Source organism: Sus scrofa, chromosome 7 (assembly GCF_054392235.1).
Source record: "Sus scrofa isolate SSC_HxYL_T2T_F1_AM1 chromosome 7, Sscrofa_HxYL_maternal_Yorkshire_Landrace_v2.0, whole genome shotgun sequence".
NCBI lineage: Eukaryota > Metazoa > Chordata > Mammalia > Artiodactyla > Suidae > Sus > Sus scrofa.
Genome location: NC_139389.1, coordinates 35186706 through 35207990, shown reverse-complemented (window position 1 = coordinate 35207990; position 21285 = coordinate 35186706). Strand labels below are relative to the sequence as shown.

The 21285-nt window shown below is 37.3% G+C and overlaps 1 protein-coding gene across 50 annotated transcripts in view; it reads left to right on the top strand.

The window, feature by feature from the left end:
- MLIP (muscular LMNA interacting protein) overlaps nt 1-21285 on the top strand; it is a 240337-nt gene that overhangs the window by 149305 nt on the left and 69747 nt on the right. For 28 of the 50 annotated variants that reach the window (XM_021098546.2, XM_021098542.2, XM_084966934.1 and 25 more), the window contains 5 exons: nt 1041-1106; nt 1190-1273; nt 1393-1452; nt 7668-7712; nt 18718-18762. In XM_021098546.2, the coding sequence (XP_020954205.2) occupies nt 1041-1106; nt 1190-1273; nt 1393-1452; nt 7668-7712; nt 18718-18762 (300 nt within the window). The remainder of the gene's footprint in view (nt 1-1040; nt 1107-1189; nt 1274-1392; nt 1453-7667; nt 7713-18717; nt 18763-21285) is intronic. The other 22 variants (XM_084966926.1, XM_084966927.1, XM_084966932.1 and 19 more) reach the window with 2 other exon arrangements.

Genomic DNA, 21285 nt, shown 5'->3' with positions numbered 1-21285 from the left:
GGAATATGCAGGTAGCGAATCATGTGGAGGTGAAATGATGGAAACATGGAAAATACATAAATACAAAGGGTGGGAGGAGGCTTTTAGACGTGATGGATAGGTTTACAGCGTAGATTGTGGAGATTGTTTCACAGATATATACTTATTTCCAAACCCTTTGGTTTTATACATTAAGTGTGTACAGGTTTTTGTTTGTTGCTCTATACAGTGGTCCAGAAAAATAACAAGGAACAAAAAAGCAAGTTTCAGAAGCATATATTATACTTACATGAAATTAGAAGAATTGCACAGAACAATCTTTTATATTATATAGTGATATATACCTTTATTAGTATGATGAAAAAATTAAAGACACACATGTGGTGATAAGCAAAACGGAGGAGAATGGTTACCTCTCATGAGGAAAGAGAAGAAGCAAGAGAGGAGGAATAGACACTGGCTTCTATTATTTTGCAGTATTTTACTTTGTACTTTCCATGGAATAATACAGTGAACAAGACATCTCCTTAGATATGTGTGAAATATGTCACAATATATAAAAAGTTTATTGCATTTCAAAAATAGTCATGACATTTGAGGCCAAGTCTAGCAGTAAGGTAGCCAACACTTTTTGAATAGAAATGATTTAAAACGAGGCAAGATTTTCTTGTGTGCTTCTTGTAAACTGGCCCTGAAGCCTTTCCTCTAGAATAGCTTTTGTGATATTGAGAAATGGCTACATCATTGATATTTCTCCTTGTAACTTCCAAATGTGACTTCTTTGCCGGTGGGACAGGGCTCATCTGGATGTATCTGAGGTCCAAGTTCTCACTTGTGTGCTTAAAAGGTCAGCCTCCTTTCTTTACCCCAGCAGCTTATATTGGAGAAGCAGGACAATTGTGGGCAGAGACTCCATGTCAGAGAATAGCTCATCCAGTTGTTCAAAGAGTTTTCTTCTTGGAAACATTGAGACATGCAGGGCTTTCTTTGAATTCAGACTTTACTGCATTTATAGTTGACTAAAAGCCTCACAGGAGAACTCTTTCATTTATTACCACTAGGCACTAGATGAACCAGTCAAGACTGAGGGCATCTCCAAGGACAACACCTTAGACCCACCTCTGGAGGTAATGGCTTCACATCACCCCTGCTTTTGAAATGCAGTCCCGAAACTCTTTGCTAACCCAGTACCTGGTTTCAATTCTTCCAGTTGTGTTTCCCTGCACAGCTCAGGCAGCAAACTGAAGAGGTCTGTGCTACCATTGATAAGGTCTTACAGGATTCCTTGTCTATGGTAATGCCTTAGACTAGAATGTGCAATTCAAACCTTTGCTTTGCTTCACTTCATTTCCCTCCACTTGACTAAGATGGGTGCATCACAAGCTTGTCCTTTTCTTTTTTATTTCCTTCTAGCATTCTTCTGATTCTCCTTCAAGTTCTCTACAGACATTGTTGAGTTCTGACTCAATCAAAGTATGTATATATTTAATATAATTTACTGAGCATTAAGAATTACTAGATGAATGATTTTTAAAGGTCCCATAGTGATTTGGGAAATTAGGGGACAGCAACCAGCATTTTGTTTTGGTTTCTGCTTTTTTGTTGTTTCTGTTTTTAGCCAACAGTTTTTTAAAAATAGAACAAAGTAAAATAAAATAAAATAAAATAGAATAGTAAGAATGTGAAATATCAGACTCTATTATTTTAAGTAGTGAGTAGGTATCGTTGATGCTTGTTTCAATTTGTTTACATGTACATATGTAGGTTTATGTGTATGGGTTGCAGTAAAATCTATTTCTAACTATGAGTCAAGTTCAAAACAGTTTGAAGCCAAAGTATTAGGCTGTGCATTTAAGATATCGAACTGTATGTAGAATTTGTGACTTATTCTCATCGTAAACCATAGCTTCAGGCCTCATGTACTTCACAGCTCTGGAATTGCAGAAATGGAAAATGAGGTAGATTAAAGTACTATTTGTCTAAGAGCTTTAACATAGGTATCATTTCTGGAATTCTCTTTTGGTTGGCTGAATTCATTTCATCGTTCTTTGATTAAAAAGAACAGAATCCCGGATAGTTTAGATTAGAAGGCTACTATAGTATTAAATGTTACTATTGAATATTTAAATATTTCCTTCTTATCATGTATCCATTTTCATTTAAGATATTGTATTTCTCCAGATTTTTTTTTTTTTTTGAATGTGTAGTACAGAGCACTAAATTTCAGTGCTTTTCTTTATTGGTAATTGTTAGGGGTTTTTTTTGGCTGTCTTATTTTCTCTATTGGAATTAGTATAAATACTTTTTGTATATTTTTTTTAAAAATTGGGCATTATGTTTATAATGTAGATTTAAATGTAAATGTCCGTAATTAAGAGCATCTCTAATTTTAAGTTGGAACATTATAGACAAACATTCTTTAATAATGACATGGAAGCCAGATAATCAATTTCAGTCAATATTAAGAATTATATTTTAATAGAGAGGACCTGCACATAGATAATTATAGCTTCTTTATGTGTAATCTATTGGGTTATATATTCTTTAAGTCTTTTAATCTAAAAATAGAAAATTTTGATTTGCTGGAGAGACTATACACATTTTAAATTTATCTTTTTCTCATCTCATTTATTGGACATAAAAAAATACCCCAGTTATATTAAATGTGTACTAGGAATAGGACTGTATTATTGATTTGTTTAACAAATCTTTAATGCTTATAGAGTTAAATACATTTTTGGGGACTACTTGGTTGAAGGCGGTTATTTCATTTAACACATTTTTATTTGGTGCTTACTGTGGGCTTGGTGCTGCGAGGCACCGCAGTGATCAGGGTGAGCAAGGCAGAGTAATCTCAGAGGTATACTTGGGTTGCAGCGATCTGAGAGGAGGATTCCAGCTGAGACCAAGTTGGAAAGAAATCAATTCAGGGAGAATAGCTCTCAGGCGGAGGAGTAGGCACATGGAGAGTCCTGGCAGGAAAGAGCTTCAGGTATATGAAGAAGGCCAGTATGGTGCAGTACGATGAGCCTGGGGTGAACAGTGAGAGGAGGTGAGAACGTGGGTTGGGCATGAAGTTTGGGTTCCACGGAAAATTGTAAGATACAAAAACATGGGGGGAATAATATGAAGCCACTGAGAAAAATCCTGATGCTGCAGTGAGGAAGTTCATGAGGTTGGAGGGGCAAGGATAGTGGCCTGGATAGGATAGGTTCAAAGAATCCACTGGATAGGATAGGTTTAAAGAATCCTCACTGCATGGGGTTTGAAAGAGTTATTGCAGACTTGCTTGGTTTAAATGTCAGTAAGGAAGCAGAGGAGATGAGCTTCTGGTCTGCCTTGAGCATAGACAACCATGAAGGAGGCTCAGTGTGGTAGAAGGAAGAGAGTTATGTTTATTTTGGACAAGGTGGGCTTGAAGGGTGTATCAAGGAGGCTTTAAACCTGTGCATCTGGAGATGGTCGGAGGGATTGGGGGTGACTAGCATGGCGATGTTGTGAGCGCCCCGTACAGCTCCCAGAAATAAAACATCACAGGTCCAGTCAAGGAGAATGAAAGTCGGAGTTCCCCTCGTGGTGCAGCAGAAACGATCCAACTAGGAACCATGAGGTTACGGGTTTGATCCCTGGCCTTGCTCAGTGGGTTAAGGATCTGGCATTGCTGTGAGCTGTAGTGTAGGTTGCAGACATGGCTTGGATCTGGTGTTGCTGTGGCTGTGGTGTAGGTCGCAGATGCAGCTGGGATCTGGTGTTGGTGTTGCTCTTGCTGTGGCTGTGGCTGTGGCCGGCAACTACAGCTCCGATTAGACCCCTAGCCTGGGAACCTCCACATGCTGCAGATGCGGTCCTAAAAAGCCAAAAAAAAAAAAAAAAAAAGACAAAAAGGAGAATGAAAGTCCATTGCAGTCAGAGCAGTGTGGCAGGATGGAAGCTACATGAGGATAGTGTTTAAGAGTGTGTAATTGTGGTGATGGCTGCCAAGAAAAAAAGAACAAATAAGGCTAGAGAAGTGTTTATTAGATTTGACTTTGATTTTGAAACTATATCGCTGTTTCATATATGTTGGTGTTCATTCTTACCTTTTTGATTTTTCTAGCATTTACAATCCTTTTGAACCTAAGGTTGTTCTTTTTAGCCTAGTATGAAAAGAGTGACATATATGTAATTTTTTTTTTTTTTTTTGGCTATTTAGGGCCTCACCTGTGGCATATGAAGATTTCCAGGCTAGGGGTCCAGTCGCAGCTACAGCTGCTGGCCTGCTCCAGAGGCACAGCAACACAGGATCTGAGCCGCATCTGTAACCTACACCACAGCTCATGGCAACGCCTGATCCTTAACCCACTGAGTGAGGCCAGGGATCGAACTCACAACCTCATGGTTCCTAGTTGGATTCGTCTCCACTGTGGCATGATGGGAACTCCATATATGTAATTTTTATTTCGAGTTTTCCTAGATGTCTTGTATTACTTTTTAAAAACTATTTTTACTTATTTTTTTATCTTTTTGTACACTCTTGTCTTACTTCAAGACAGCATATTTCTGGATATCAATTTTATATTCTATTTGGAATTCTGTATATCTGGGACCTTAATGGACCTTGTTAAGCCTTTAACAATGGACTAGTTAAGACTAATTTCTGCTATCTTATTTTATATTTTCCACATAAAATATTTTCTTTTTTGACTTTACTGCTTTCCTTTGGATGTTTTGACATTTACTAGTTTGAATTTTATTTTGCATTTTTGTTACTTTTCATAGTTATATGTAAGGTATTAAAGACAATAATTATGTTTATTTTCATTTCAATTTTAAAGCTTTTATAAGTCAACTATAATAGAAAAAATAAAAACCTAAATATGAAACAAACAAAATTCAATTTTAAAGCTTACAAATATCTCTTTCTAAAATTAAATAATCAAGATTTATATATATATATACATACATATATATATAAACACACATACATACACATACATAATTTGTTAGTATTTTTGGACTTCTATATCTGATTTTTAATGGTTATATTTTTCTTGATTTATTCTTTATTTAGACACTCTTCTTTCTTTAGATCCATATTACTCAAATATTCATTGCTTTCTCTTGGATTTCTTTTTCTTCTTGTTGAACTCTTGCTGAAAATTGTATTCAGCAAGGTCTTTTTATACTGATTCTATGGTCTGTGTCTCTGAGAATATCATTATTTTGTTCTTTCATTTAAATTATAGTTTTACTGGACATAAAATTATAGGTCCTCTCTCTTCAACTTTTTTTTAGCCTAGATTCTTTTTTTTCAACAACATATCTTGTGAAGTATTTTGTCAGCATGGTATTTGCTCCTGTGTACAGAGTGATCATTTACAGAGTGACACTGTAATCTTCTAGAATTTTATCTTTATGATTTACTGATTTTTCCTATTATGTATCTAGGTGTGCATTTTTTTTCTCTTATGTATCTGGATTGGTACTGTCTTTGACCTTTCCTCTGAAGTTTTCAATCTCTTCTTCCCCTTACAGTTAGGATATTTTTAGTCATTCTTTTTTCCTTTTTTGCTTTTTGGGGTCGCACCCTCAGCATATGGGGGTTCTCAGGCTAGGGGTCTAATCAGAGCCCATCTGCCGGCCTACACCACAGCCACTGCAATGCCAGATCCAAGCCATGTCTGACCTACACCACAGCTCATAGCAGTGCTGTATCCTTAACCCACTGAGCAAGGCCAGGGATCGAACCTGCAACCTCATGGTTCCTAGTTGGATTCATTTCTGCTGTGCCATGATGGGAACTCCTAGTCATAATTTAAAAAAAAAATTTTAGGGCTTCACCCGCAACACATGGAAGTTTCCAGGCTAGGTATTAAATCAGAGCTGCATCTTCAGGTCTATGCTACTGCCATGGCAACGCTGGATCCCAGCAGCATCTGCCATCTACGCCACAGCAATGCTGGTTTCTTAACCTACTGAGTGAAGCCAGGGATCAAATCCACATCTTCACAAGGACAATGTTGGGTTCTTGACCTGCTGAACCACAATGGGAACCCCTGGTTCTGTGAGTTTTGACAAAGCAGAGTTGTATGGTGACCACCGCATCCAAGATACAAAGCTTCTGTCCAATCAAAGCTTTTCCTTAGAGTTCCCATTGTGACTCAGTGGTAATGAACCTGACTAGTATCCATGAGGATAGGGGTTTGATCCCTGGCCTCACCCAGTGGGTTAAGGATCGAGCCTTGCTGTGAGCTGTGGTGTATGTCGCAGATGTGACTCAGATCCCACATTGCTGTGGCTGTAGTGTAGGCCTGCAGCTGTAGCTCTGATTTGACCCCTAGCCTGGGAACTTCCATTTGCCGTGGGTACAGCCGTAAAAAGACAAAAAAAGAAAAAGAAAATGTTTCCCTGTGCTCCTTTGTGGTGCATCTCTCCCTGCAACCCAAGTGTGAGCAGCCCTGATCTTTTCTCTGTACACATTTGCCTTTTCAAGAAAGTCATAAAAATAGAATCATACAGAATGTAGTCTTTTGAACCTGACTTTTTATACTTAGTAGAAAACCATTAAGATTCACCCCTAGTTTTGCATGTATCAATAGCTAATTTCTTATGTTTTATTGCAATATAATTGATGTACAATATTATTTCATAATTTATATTGAAGTCAGTTACCTTGGTTGAGGGAGTTCCCCCAGCCATGTTTTGTATATCAAGTACAAATTTAGAGACAATAGATGATATGGTCCATCTTTTTTTTTTTAATTTTTGTGTGTGTATGTATATATTTACATTTTTTTATTAAAGTATAATTGCTTTACAATGTTGTACCAGTTTCTGCTGTACAGCAAACTGACCCAGTCATATATATATATATATATATATATATATATATATACACACACACACACACACACATGCACTATTTTGTGCCATGTGGTTGTTCCCAGGCCAGGGATTAAATCCAAGTCACAGCAGAGACCCAAGCTGCTGCAGTTAGATTCTTAACCCACTGGGCCATGGTGGGAACTTCATCCAGGTTTTTGTAGTTAGTTTTTGTGAGTTTGTCACAAGTGGAAAAAGAAGCAAGATAAATTAAGGTATTAAAATGGCTGAGAATATGAAACATATGTAATGAAAGAGGCTGTAAAGCCATAATGGAGCTGAGAAGACTCATTGATTTTGAAGTCTCAGTGAGACTGAGAAAATGTGTTGGTATATTGAGAAATGAAGACGGTAGATGGGAGGTAGATTCTAAGAGAAGGATGCTAGAAATAAAATTTCGGAGGTTTTCCATTTTATTTGTGAAGGCAACATCTAGGAACAGTCCTGGAAGTGGGTGATTTACATGGAGTAGATGAGAATATCTTTGGAGCTGAGCAGCTCAAAGAATTGAGAAGATAGAGATGTCTGTGTGAATTTTGAAATCGCCAAAAATAACACAAGGAGCTGTTATGATCCATGAGTGAACATCGTCAATAAATAGGATAAAATTTCCTAGAAAGCCGATTGATAACCTCAGGGGAAAGAATAATAAAGTGATGGTGTTTAATGAAATGATTCTCAAAGGAACAGAGGATTTTGTATAGAAAAGAGAGAGTAATGATTAGGAAGTCTTAATAGGAAGAAAGAGGTGAACATGTGCCAGAAGTTGAATCTTTCAGTGTTTTCTTGATTACTTGAGTAGTACGATTGTTTTTATTTTCATACAGATACCTACAACTCTCCCGAGAGCGGCTGGTCGAGAAACCAAATATGTAAGTCCCTTCATAACTGTACATACTGCTTTTTAAATGGGTGCATGTGCATGCTTTGGAGGGAACTCAATTATACAGTGATTTAGATTGAGTTAGTTGAATTTTTCATAAATGGAAGGGGTAGGATGATTTGATTGGCCCAAATGTGAAAAATCAGGTTAAGTCTGGTAAGTTTATCGAATAAATTCCTTCTTAAGTAAGTCTCATTTGATTAGTTTGGCTGAATAAAACAGAACTCCAACACCTGCTCTCTGTCTTCCTAATTATCAAGGCTTAGATGACATTTTCATTTTTGTAATGATTTATCATGCTTATTATGAAAGAGGCAACTCATATAATGGAAACATTAAGATTTGTCCATTTCCAATAGGGTTGCCAGTTTAGCTGGTTTTGACCAGTTTGTTGCGTTTGTTTGTTTGTTTGTTTGTTTGTTTGTTTATTTTCATTTTTGGGCCATACCCATGGCACATGGAAGTTCCCAGGCTAGGGGTCAGATTAGAGCTGGAGCTGCTGGCTCACGTCACAGCCACAGCCACATGGGATCCGAGCCACATCTGTGATCTACACTACAGCTCCTGGCAGCACCAGATCCTTAGCCCACTGAGTGAGGCCAGGGATCAAACCCGTGTCCTCTTGGATACTAGTTGGGTTTGTTACCGCTGAGCCACAATGGGAACTCTGCTTTCTTGCATTTAAATTTTTATCAAATAAATCAATTTCCATCTATGAGTAAAAATACATTAATAATGAGTATGTAGATGCAGGCCCACACACTTGATTCAATTAATTCTAAGAAGTTGGCTGCGAATGTCCTAGACGTACACACACACACATAGCCTCACCCCATTCCTACTCTTTATTCACCAATTAATCCATCATGTGTCCAACTTCTGCTTCTGACCAAACAAAATGTTTGAATAAATAAGATTTTCTCCTAGGCAAGTGTTTAGTGTTTAATTTAAAACAAACCAGTCAACTATTCCTTTTAGTTTTTACTTTCTATTTTCTAATATGTAGTTTTCACCATCACTGTCATCCAGAGTCAAAAACCTGTAAATAGAAATTTTGTAACTTACCTTCTTTGTAATTTATACATTTCTACCTTCATTTGAACCTCCCTAAGGCAAATGATAAATTGGGTGATGAGACTGAACTTCACCACTTTCAGGAAATGTTTATAGGATCTGTATAGGAACATGGCTTAGGACATATTTTAAGTTTTTTCTCTAGTCACTTGCAGTGGAACATGATGGAGGATAATGTGAGAAAAAGAATATATGTGTGTGTGTGTGTGAGTGTGTGTGAGTGTGTGTATGTGTGACTGGGTCACTGCTGTAGGTAGAAAATTGACAGAACATTGTGAACCATCTATAATGGAAAAAATAAAAATTATTAAAAAAAGTTTTCTCTGTTATTTTCTGTTGTTATTGGAAGTCATTTGGAGCAATGCTTAAAGGAGTAAAGACATTTAAGAAGCTATACTTGAGTTTTAATTACAGTGTTGCTGCTTGATAATGGATCCTGGGAAGTCACTTAACCTCCCTGTGCCTTAGTTTTTTCATTTATAAGACTGGGATACTAATGTTTGGTTGATGTAAGATTTATAACAGCTAATGTATGCAAAGCCCTTGATGTAATCCTGGCACACAGAAATGACCTGATAAATAATAGTTCTCCCATTTCTTCCTCTTTGTTTCCTTTATTTTCTCCTTCATCCACATTTTCTTCTCTTCCTCCCACTTATCTTGGGAAGACTAGAGATGCCGTGATTTAGCTGAGTGCCATGATTCTCCAGTTGAGTATAAGAACAGAAAATTCCCCAAAGATGTTTCTATGTGTTTTGTGACTAAGACATTCTCAAGAGCCAGACCCAAGAAAAAGTAGCTAGAATATTTTGTTCTCTCGCCTTTCTCACCCACTCCTACTTTTGACCCAGGTGCCTCTGATTTAGACTCAGTCACAATAAGGGGCAGAGGGCTGATTCCTTTTCCCATCCCTCTTGCGAGTGGATGCTTGACAGTTATTGAAATAACTCTGGAGGGGCTGCTTCCATCTCCATAGTTGGAAGTTCTTTCAAATGATTCTTCTGTCATTTATCCGACTTAATTTAAGTAGGATAACATTTGCCCCAAACTTTGTGAGAGCGTTTGAGTCATTCACAGTTAACACTGAATCATCAAATAGATTTAATATAGACCAGAACAATATAAACTCTGATTCAGATCAGAGCCTTTGATTAAATTTGGTTTCTTGAGTGAGAAAGCTTTGTTTTTCACATTCTTTTACAATGTGACATTCGAATTGTGGTTCCTGACACCTCTAATATGTCCCTGTCTTTTGGAAGACTGTCTGGGATCATTTTATGGTGGAATGTGAAAACCAGTTTTTGGTGCCAGTGTAAGGAAATCATACTTGTAAATATTTGGCTGCAGTTAGTACCTTTACTAAGTGATGTCTGATGCATTTATTTTCTTCTTCTTTTTTTTTTTTTTTTCTTTCTTTTTAGGGCTGCACCTGCAGCATATGGAAGTTCCCCGGCTAGAGGTCATATTGGAGCTGTAGCTGCCAGCCTAAGCCACAGCCGTGGCAATGCCAGCTTGCAGCAACACTGGATCCTTAACTCACTGAGCAAGGCCAGGGATGGGATCAAACCTATATTCTCAGAGACACTATGTCAGGTTCTTAACCCGCTGAGCCATAATGGGAATTCCTGATACTTTTTTTTTTTTTTGAGGAGAAAAAATGAAATTTTAGAACAGAAGTCTTTCTTAACAATAAGCCCCAATCTTATGTGAACAAACAATCTTAACTACTGTATGTTCTGATTTTTAAAAAAGAATGACAGTGTAATATTTTCTTCTAGAAATTCTAATATTTGTATTGATAGAGCTATACCTGCCTCATATTAAGTGGGACTTGAATAGTTTTCACTTAGTTAATTAATTAATCTCTTTATTTTTCTCCCTTCCTCTCCCATGGAAACTCAAAAGCAAATCTGAGAATCTATGGACTGTAACATTTTAATATTCTACCATTTCTCTTCAAAACTTTGAAGAAAGTAGACATCTTCACTGTCTACACCTGCTGGGACTTGGTGTGTCATTGCCTTTGTAGAGATTCTTAGATTCAATCCCAAAGCAGGGATCATGCAGTTTACCAACTTCCACACCGCAGAGGGAGAAAAGGAAGATTTTAAAATTAGAACTAAGAAAAAAAGTTTTGTTACACTTGAAGATCTCAACAGATTAGCACAGTCCACTCAAAATCCCTATTTCTGGGCGCTCTTAGAAATACAGTGTATAGGACTTCCTGTTGTGGCTCAGCAATAACAAACCTGACTAGTATCAATGAGGATGCAGGCTTGATCCCTTGGCCTTGCTCAGTGGGTTAAGGATCTGGCATTGCCATGAGCTGCGGTGTAGGTGGCAGACACAGCTCAGATCCCGTGTTGCTGTGACTGTTGTGTAGGCCGGCAGCTACAGCTCTTTTTTGACCCCTAGCCTGGGAACTTCAATATGCCATGGGTATGGGCCTAAAAAGACCAAAAAAAAAAAAAAAAAAAAAAAAGAAGAAGAAAGAAGAAAGAAAGAAAAAGAAATATATTATCTATGAATTGTGACAAGTACAAAGTAGAGTCAGGATTTTCTAGCTCTTTTTTTTATTCAATTTTCCACTCCTTTTCATTGATTTGACAAATATTTGAGTGTCTGCTATGTCCCAGGTCTCACGTGGAGTCACTGAGGGGTAGGAGGAGTGAACAGAACAACAGGGGCCCCATTTCTGAAGCTACAGTGAGGGAGAGTAAACCACTCAAATAGTAAAGAATAAGATACTTTCTCACAGGAATTAGAGGAGAGCTAGCCAGAGAGCTGATATTAAAACAAATGTATGGAGTTGCTAGTTTTCCATGTGTCCATTGGATTTCCAGTTTTCCTGGGATAATGATAGTGGTTTAATTAAATAACAAGACATTATAGCACTAATCCCTCTTTAGGAAGTGTTTAGTGGAAGGCTGGCTTTCCTTCATTAAAAAAAAAAAAAAAAGAAAGTCCAGGTAAAACAATTCCTTTTCTTTTCTTAATCTTGATCGCACATCTTGGTACATTTCACATTGTCGGCCTTGTTTACAATGAGCCGGATGCAATGAAGTAGCATCAATTTAGACGAATTAAAGTCACAGTTTTTCTTCAATTCTTGGTGTACTTGAATTGCAGTTTATTTTAAAGTCATTTAATTGAGAATCTCTTGAGTGTAATAAAATTTCAGCCAGGCTCACAAATATGTCGTGTCCTCCAGGTCATTTGTAGGAGTGATTGTATTAATTTTTTATTAGTATTTCCCTTGATTGTTTTTTTAACAGATGCCAAATGCAGCAATAATAATAATTCAGGTTTTGAGCTCTTACCTGGCAAATGAGTTTTAACTATCTCATTTAACCTTCCACCAGTCCCAGGACGTGGGTGTTATTATGCCAAATATCCATTTTACAGAGGAGGAAATAAAGTCACACAGGAGGCTAAATCCAGCCTAGGTCTTTCTCATTCAAAGTCCCTGTCATTAATGCTGCGTGTTCCGACAGAAGCTGGGAATATTTGGTCTTCCTTAAATATTTTATCTGTTAGTATTTATATTCTCGGTCTAAATTATTTCTTCATCCCTAAAAACCTTCAGACTAAACTTTGAATGAATAATTTCATATGTGGTGACAGCATCTGAAATGATAAAGTTTACTATAGCTCTAGTGTTTCACATTATTTGCTTACATGTAAATTAACTCATAATTTATCAGTCAATATAAGAATGATTGTTTCTCCTGGTGCTTATTTTTAAAGAATTTCTTTCCCCCTTAGGTATAGGAATGAATTTTGTAATTACATTTCTCTTTCATTCTGCTTTTACTCTATCTTTGGAGGAGAATATAATTTTTTTCTTTACATTACACTTGTCTTTGTAAATATTTCTTTATTTACAAAGTTATTTTTCATTAACTACTACCAGTATAACTGCATTTCACTCACAGAACTCAAAACTGCAGTGTGCTTTCTTAATAAAGAGCAACCTCAGAAAAATAGAGCAAGTGTTTGAACCTATTACTAATTTATTAAAAAATCTTCTCATTTGGTGTCATATTCTATTGGTAACAACTTATTTAATAAACTCTATATTTCACGAGTTACTTTTAAGTGCCAGAGAAATAACAGACAGGTTTATTGAATATGATATAGTGTAGAGGTAAAAATCTCATTTTAATAAGCTTAAGGGACAGAAAAATATCATTACAATGGAAGCATATTGCTTTCAAAATATCACAGTATATTAAAAATGTGTCAAATTTTATTAAGAATATTTTCCTCTCTGTATACAGATATTCAAATAAAGGTCATCTTCTCCAATTTAGCCAGCTCACACAGTCCCCTTGTTGCTATGCTTGGAAATGTTGCTAAGCTGGAGTGTTTGAGAGATGAAATGCCCAAATACAGTCATAGACCTTAGGGTAAGAGGTGACAAAGGCAATCCACTCAGTCCAGACCTGCATCCATATCTGCTTCCGTAGGTTGTGACCAGAGATTTGATGAGTTGTGAATGATTTAAGCAAGAAATTCCACTCTACTGATCATTCTTCTTTCTTTTTTTCTCATTGTGCCTTTTATCCTTATCACCATTATTTTATCCATCATCAAACGTGAAGGCACCATATTTTGGCCAAACCTCCCTCGACCTGATCTTTCATCTCTTGTTTGCACATATAAACTATGACTATCACTGGTCACTATGACCACTTATTCTGCCTACCAATTATGTTCCTAACAACATGGAATCATCCCTCCCTAACTACTGAGTCAAACTTTTAAAACACTTCCAACTCTACTTTTTGTATTGAGATCTTTTGGGGACATATTACTAACTTAGAAAATGGCTTTTGGTTAGATAGTCATACAGAGTAAGGTTGACAGATAGTTAGAGTAAATGGTGTGAAGCAAGAAAGATATGATGGGTCATAATACATCTGTACGGTCCTGGTACTTAAGATGCTCCCCATTGGCTTCACTTTGAGTAGTGCCTTATATATAGTAGGAACTCTTTCTAGCTAAGGGTCAAACAGTGTCTTATTATTTAAACATTGTATATTTCCTCAATGCCAAGCTCAGCACTCAGGGTCTACTAGGTGCTCTGTTGATATTTTAACTTTTGTCTCTTTGCCTATCTGTAGATCAGTTTTATCTGGGAGAATGAAAATAACTCATTTATCACATTACCACTAATCAGAGTTCTTTGACCCTTACCAAAAGAATCATCAGGACAATTAAAGTCAACAGAGAAAAGGTCAAAGAGAAACCTTATATTGATATTGAATTGGATGTTATATTCAGGTGGGAGGGCCATGCATGCTGAAAGGGGAAAAAAAAGTAACTTGCCCAAAGCAGAGCTGCAGAGTGCAGAAGGCAAGAGCAACTATTCAATGCTTTTGAGCCACTGCAACTTGATTTTGTCCCAGTTTCCCATCAGGGTGTCTGCTTGTGTGATACCAGACACCCATGAGTCAAGAACAGGCAGAAGCTGCCGACTGCAGTGAAAAGCAACTCTAGGCAATGACAAAAGGTCTTTGGTTGTTTGGTTGTATTTTATGTGCCCCTGCATGAGGTCTTTAGAAAAGGAAAATGGTTTCTCCAAAGCTGACTTGGTGTAAGTGGTGGCCTTGCGTAGCAATTTATTTTTCAGTGGATTTCAAACCCTCGTTGCTTTCCACAGTCTTAACTCTTTTACTTTGCATATAACTTACCTCTTTAATAGATTTTCTTTGAAGTAAGAAATTTTGACTTTCACAAATTTTTGACTGCTCTGTTCATTTTAAAGTTCTCTTTGTTTAATGATGACATACTGGTTATAATGCTCCCACTCTCTCCTCACTTTCCTTTCTTTTCTAATTAAAATAATGTCAAAGGCTATAGGATATAGACCCCGGGATCTTGTTTCACATAAGAGCCACTCTTACACCCATCTCTAATATTCTTCAAGGTTAGTATTAACTTGGGTAAACACTAGTGACATAAACCTTAGTGCTGTTCAATCTAGTTTCAAGGTTTACTACCTCATAATGCTTCTCTTGGGTTAGTTAACTTATTGACAATTGTTTAAATATAGTAGCCTCCTCTCACTAGTTGTGGCTTCAATTTCAGCTCACTGAAGGAACAATCCTTCCTTACTTTTGAAAAATAAGTTGCTACAATGTTTATAACATACCTATAGCTACAGAATTTAATAAACAACATTAACCTATACTAGGCAAGCAGAAGGAGACTTCTCAAAGTTTTTGACACAACTGGATTAGTTAAAAGAGTCTGGTTGTATTTGTGATGATACATGTAAGCCAATATTCTTTTTCTTTGGAATTTCTTTTTCTTTTTCTTTGGTAAAGGATCGGAGATGGCTTTATAAATATTAACTCCACCCTGAGGTTCAAATTTAATTCTGTTTTTCTTTCCCCTCTGGAAACAGTTTCGCATAATAGTGATATGAAATCCCTTATATTAGATGAAATAAAAATGTCCTGGGGATATCTAAAGCATCTTATTGTTGTGTCATAATTTTCAGTGAAGAAATTTTTGGGACTTATGGAAACTGGATACAAAGATATTTGTGTCTTTTCCTAATTTAATTAATATGTTTGCCTGACAGTTTATCTTTTTTCCTACGTTACTTTTGTATTATTTAGCACATTGTGTTGAAAAATGTTAGCAGCGTAAGTTGTGCAAATACTTTATTTTTATTGTGTGATCTCCTTTTCCCTATAATTATTGAGATAAAAATTTAACTATTTTGTTTCAGTCACAACACATTCAATTCAGCATATTTCATAAAGGCATTTAACATAGGGAATTCACAAAGTCTCTCATTACTGCAATAATGAAGAATTAACTAAAGGGGGAAAATCCTAAGATGCTAGAAGGAATTACCATTACTCATATTGTGAGGTTAAAAATGAAACCATAGATGAACTGAAAAATCACTGTGATGGACATTCTGAAGGGCAATTTTCTGCAGAACAGAGTAGCCATAAACCTCAGTGGATGCTCAGTGGTTCACAGCATTTAGAGGTGGGGAGCAATTAGCGAGGACAGCCTACTGCCATAGCACAACCAGGACTGGCACCGAGCAGTGACTGTCCTGGTGAAGAATGGATGGGTCAGAAATCAGAAGACAAACAATACTGGACACAGCGAGAGGCCTGCAGGGGCCTTGTCATCCTGTTTGGCGATTCACATGCCTACGTCCTTGGCGATGCCTTAACCATGAAGCTTTCAGTTTGCAGTTATTCATCCCTCATAGGAAAAATAGTATCAACACACTTGTAATAAACCCTGAAAATATTTGCAACTTCAAAAAGAATAGAGATATTTTAGAACAACTTTATCCTCTTTTGACCAAATATATTTATAACTGTGCATCTATTTTTTGGCCATTTCTCATCAACATTGAAGGCTGAGCTAATGTGGAAGTTTGGCTTTCCATTTAAGGGCAGAAAAGCTTGATAAAACATAACTATTAAAATAGATATATAACCCAACTTACAAGAAAGAAAGAGGAACTCTGAGTGCCAGACATGAAAAGGGAGCTCTAGGTAGGAGTAATAGGAGCTTACGCTCAGGGGGAACATAGGTGCGTTAGAATCCAGGTGCCAGGAACCAGGAGTTTAGAGTTTAACATTCACTGAGACCAGTGAATGAATCCTTTGTGTTCCCCCAAGAGCCTAGAAGGTCACATGGCCATGAAGCATGGAATAGAAAAAAGATAAATCCTTCCACCGTCTTTGCCTTGCATTTATGGGTGGTAACTTCATCATCCACAAGAAAATGATTCCTTAGCCTGTGAAACTTGAAGATGTGGGGACCTGCCACCCTTGAAATTCAGGAATATGAGAGTGATGAAATCAAACAGAAGTTTGAAATTTGTCCTGAATCAGTGAAGCTCCTGGGGCCCCCACAGGGACAAATATGAAATATATTTTAGGCGTAGTTTCCCAACTCAGGCTTCTCAGATACCTACAGAAATCATCGCTAAAATTACCCTGACTGAAGATGAGCTCAAAATCAAAATTTAAAAGCTATAAGTGGAATAAAAACATCAGGGGTCAGAGGCATGAAAGAGAGTTAGCAGACATGAGAACAGGAGATTGAGTAATGAGAGATTATAGAAAAATCTGGAATGAATTTATAAATACAATAAAAATGTTGAAGTAGTTAAAAAGAGCTATGGAGACCATAAAAAAGACTTTGTTAAAGAACCAGGTCAAACTTCTAGAAAGTTAAAAATAATGTCATTAACATGTAAAATTCAATGGTCATGTTAAATGTATTAATACAGAGTTAAAGAAAAATTTGTGAACCACGGGGCTGATACACGAAAACCATCCTGGATGAAGCATAAAGAGATCTGACTCTGGAATTTTATAGAAATGGTGGATGGATTCAAAAAACCCACAATATATTTAATAGAAGCTCTATAAGAAGAGATTAGATATAATGGGAGAGAGGTAGTATTTGAAGAGATTCATGGATGATTTTCCAGAAACGAAGACCGGTATATAAATTCAGAAGGAAGGACTACAGCGGTTTCCCCCAAAAAGGATACATAAAAGCGGTCCAGGCTCAGACACATCACAGTGAACTTACAGAACGTCATGGAGGGAGATCCTACACACTAACCAAGTGTGAAGACGGTTGACCCACCAAGTAACATTTAGATCGGGGTTGACAGCAGTGACAGAAGCCAGAGCATGTGGACAGTGTCCTCAAAATGCTTGGAATTAATAACAATTACCCTAGAATCCTGTGTCCAGGTAAATTCTCATTCAAGATGAGAACAAAATAAAAACATTTTCAAAGTCCGAGATAGGAAAGTGGGCAAAAACTGTCAAAACATTTACTTCAGCAAGAAGGAAACTAAATCCAGAAGAAAGGGGTGGAATTCAGGAACTAAGGTCAATGAAACAATGTTAGCCTCCATTTTAAAACAATTTTAAAAACCAAATGATTAGGAATTCCTGTTGTGGCTCAGCAGTAACGAATCCAACTAGTATCCATGAGCATGTGGGTTCAATCCCTGGCCTGGCTTGGTGGGTCGGGGATCCAGTGTTGCCATGAATTGTGGTGTAGGTTGCAGATGTAGCATTACTGTGGCTGTGCATAGTCCAGCATCTGCGGCTTGGATTCAACCCCCAGCCTGGGAACTTTCATGTGCCACAGGTGCAGCTCTAAAAAGAAAAACAAAACAAATAATTTTTTCATGAAATCATGAAAGCTTTATTTTATTTTATATTTTTCCTTTCAGCACCACACCTGCAGCATATGGAAGTTCCCAGGCTCAGGGTTGAATTGGAGTTGCAGCCGCAGGCCTACACCACAGCCACAGCAGTGCAGGATCTGAGCTGCGTCCACTATCTACACTGCAGTTTGTGGCAATGCTGGATCCCACTGAGCAAGGCCAGGGATCGAACCTGCATGCTCACAGCCACTACGTCAGGTTCTTAACCCGATGAACCACAATGGGAACTCTGAAAGCTTTATTTTAAATATAAAAGTAATTTAAGGAAAAATCTGTTGTTTCATTTTGCTGTAAATTAAACATCCAGCAATGCTGGCATTTTAAAGTAAAATATGAAGTATACAGAGAATGAAATACCGCATCACCCTGAAGAAATTTTGATGTCTATGCTAGTGCTTGTGTTAAGATGGTAAGGAAAAACAACATATAAAACATCATATTCACTATTATATGAGCTGAATAAAAATGTGTAGAAGAAATACTGTAAGGCATTGTACCAAAAATGTAAAAAAATCATTGTTGGGTGGCATAATGACATTTTTTCCCTTTACTTAATACTTATCAAAATTTTATGATGGACATATATTAAAATAATAAAAAAGTCAGAATACATAAAAACAAAAATATTGTTTTACTAAATCATGAATCTCACTAAATAAACATCGTGTTTATAATTTTCCAGGCAAACCTCTCCTCACCTTCTTCTACGGTATCTGAGACTCAGCTGGTACGTATCTTCTTACTAAGTCATAGACCTGATACTTTAGGAAATTCTTACCTTTTAAGATGGCTTTATCTGAACAAAGGTGAACTGAAAATAAATTCACTACATTTAAGTTTATCTACTTTGGTGTGTAATAAAAATTCACTGATGCTTTACTGGAGCTCCATGATGGTGGTTTTACAGGTCACAGACATCCATAAAAATATACACAGACCTTATTTTCCAGTAATGTACATCCTGGTAGCAGTGTCAGAATAGAATGGGTGGAGGCAGAGGCAAGATGTTGATGGAATTTAAAGGAGGGAGCTCACTTCCGGGTGGAGAGATAAGAACAGGGTTCAAGGATAAGGTCCCATTTGATCATGGAAGGTAAGTTCCGGGTTTGAGGAAATAGGAAATGAGATGTTTCAGCCAGGAACATTACATGAGAATGGTCTAGACCAGGGATGAGCCATAGAAACATAGTGTGAGTCACAAAGACAAGCCATATGTGTAATTTAAAATTTTCTAGTAACCATGTTAAAAAATTAAAAAAAAACGGATTACATTACCTTCAATGACATATTTTTTGGAACTTTTTTTCTTTTGGGGGCGTGGTGTGTGGGCTGCACCTGCAGCAATGGAAGTTCTCAGGTTAGGGGTGGAATCAGAGCTGCAGCTGCTGGCGTACACCGCAGCCATAGCAACACGGGATCCGACCTGTGTCTGCGACCTCCACCACAGCTTATGGTAACACCAGATCCTTAACCCACTGAGTGAGGCTGGGGATCGAACCCACATCCTCAGGGATATTAGTCGGGTTCTTAACCTGCTGAGCCACAATGGGAATTCCTCAATGATATGTCTTTTAATAGTATATATCTATCATCACTTCAACATATGATCAGTATAAAATTGAGATATTTTACCTTCCTTTGCGGGGGGCAGAAACTTTGAAATCTGCTGTGTGCTTTATGCATATCTTGATTCAGACTAGCCACATTTCAAGAGCCCAACAAGGGGGCTCTAGTAGAACTGGACAACACAGATCTAGGCTCTAGAATCTGTTTGTTTGTTTGTTTGTTTGTTTGTTTGTTTGTTTTTTTGGCCAAGTCTGCAGCATGTGGAAGTTCCTGGGTCAGGGATTGAACCCATGCCACGGCAGTGACCTGAGCCGCAGCAGTGGCAATGCCTGATCCTTAACCCCTTGTGCTACCAAGGAACGCCTAAATCTGTTATTTATATATAAAAATTTGATTAAATAGGAGAATTCATTTTTCTCAGTGTTTTATATTCTTACTATTACAGTGGTTAGCAGATTAGAACCATGATATAAGTTGTCTAGATATTACTAAATATTTTCTTTATATATTTTAATATTTATGGTTTATAATTATAAATTACTTTAGTAAAATTAGTGAAAATATCTAGTAAAGCAGTTTGAGACATTTAGAAGACACAATCAATTTAATACTGATTCTCCTCCTTTTTTTCTTTGTCTTTTTAGGGCCACACCGTGGCATATGGAGGTTCCCAGGCTAGGGATTGAATCGGAACTGCTGTTGCCAGCCTACACCACAGCCACAGCAATGCCAGATCCAAGCCACATCTGCGACCTACACCATAGCTCACGGTAACACCAGATCCTTAATCCACTGAGCAAGGCCAGGGATTGAACCTGGATCCTCATGGATACTAGTCAGATTTGTTACCACTGAGGCACAATGGGAACTCCAGTATTTTTCCCCTTTTTAAGCAATTATTTCCGTGTCCTACATCCATAGCCATCAAGTCATTTTGTCATTATCATGCCCAAATGACAACTGTATTTTTATTTGTGATACTGAAAAATCACAAAAAGTGTGGTTTGACTCTTAAAATGGCCTGACTGAAGCAAAGTATGGGATTTATATGTATAGTGTGTGTGTGTGTGCGTGTGTGTGATTTTAGCGTCTGGTTTAGAATAGTGGCAGGCAGTGTCGGATAGTTGAAGAAATGCTGGAATGGGGGCCAGAAGAACCACCTTTTACTTCCTGCTCTGACGCTAACTACTGGGTTGGCGGTAGATAAGTCAAGACTCTGGAGCCTGGGCTTCCATCTCCTAAACGAACAATGCGAGCATTCGTTTACATCTTGTCCAAACCTCTCTGGCTCAGTGAGTCTGTGATTACTAACACAGGGGTGCAGAGGAGTTGCCATGGAGACGTGTGCTGCAGTAACATAATGAAGCCGAACGGTTTCCCACTTTAGATATGGAACTATTGTTACAACAATTCTAATATTTAAAATAATGATATCCGTACTTATTTCTTGAGAGTAATGTGTGAAAATCAAGAAATATATTGTATACTCAACAAGTATACAAAAGCCAGATTTTAGATGTCGAATGTGTCTGATTATATGTATCATCAGTCTGACATCTATCTATCTATCTATCTATCTATCTATCTATAGATGTCAGTTCTTGGCTTAACATTTTAAGAAGGTATTTCAAAGAAGCAAATATATATATGTTTGCATAAAATAAGACAAATGCCTCATTGTATA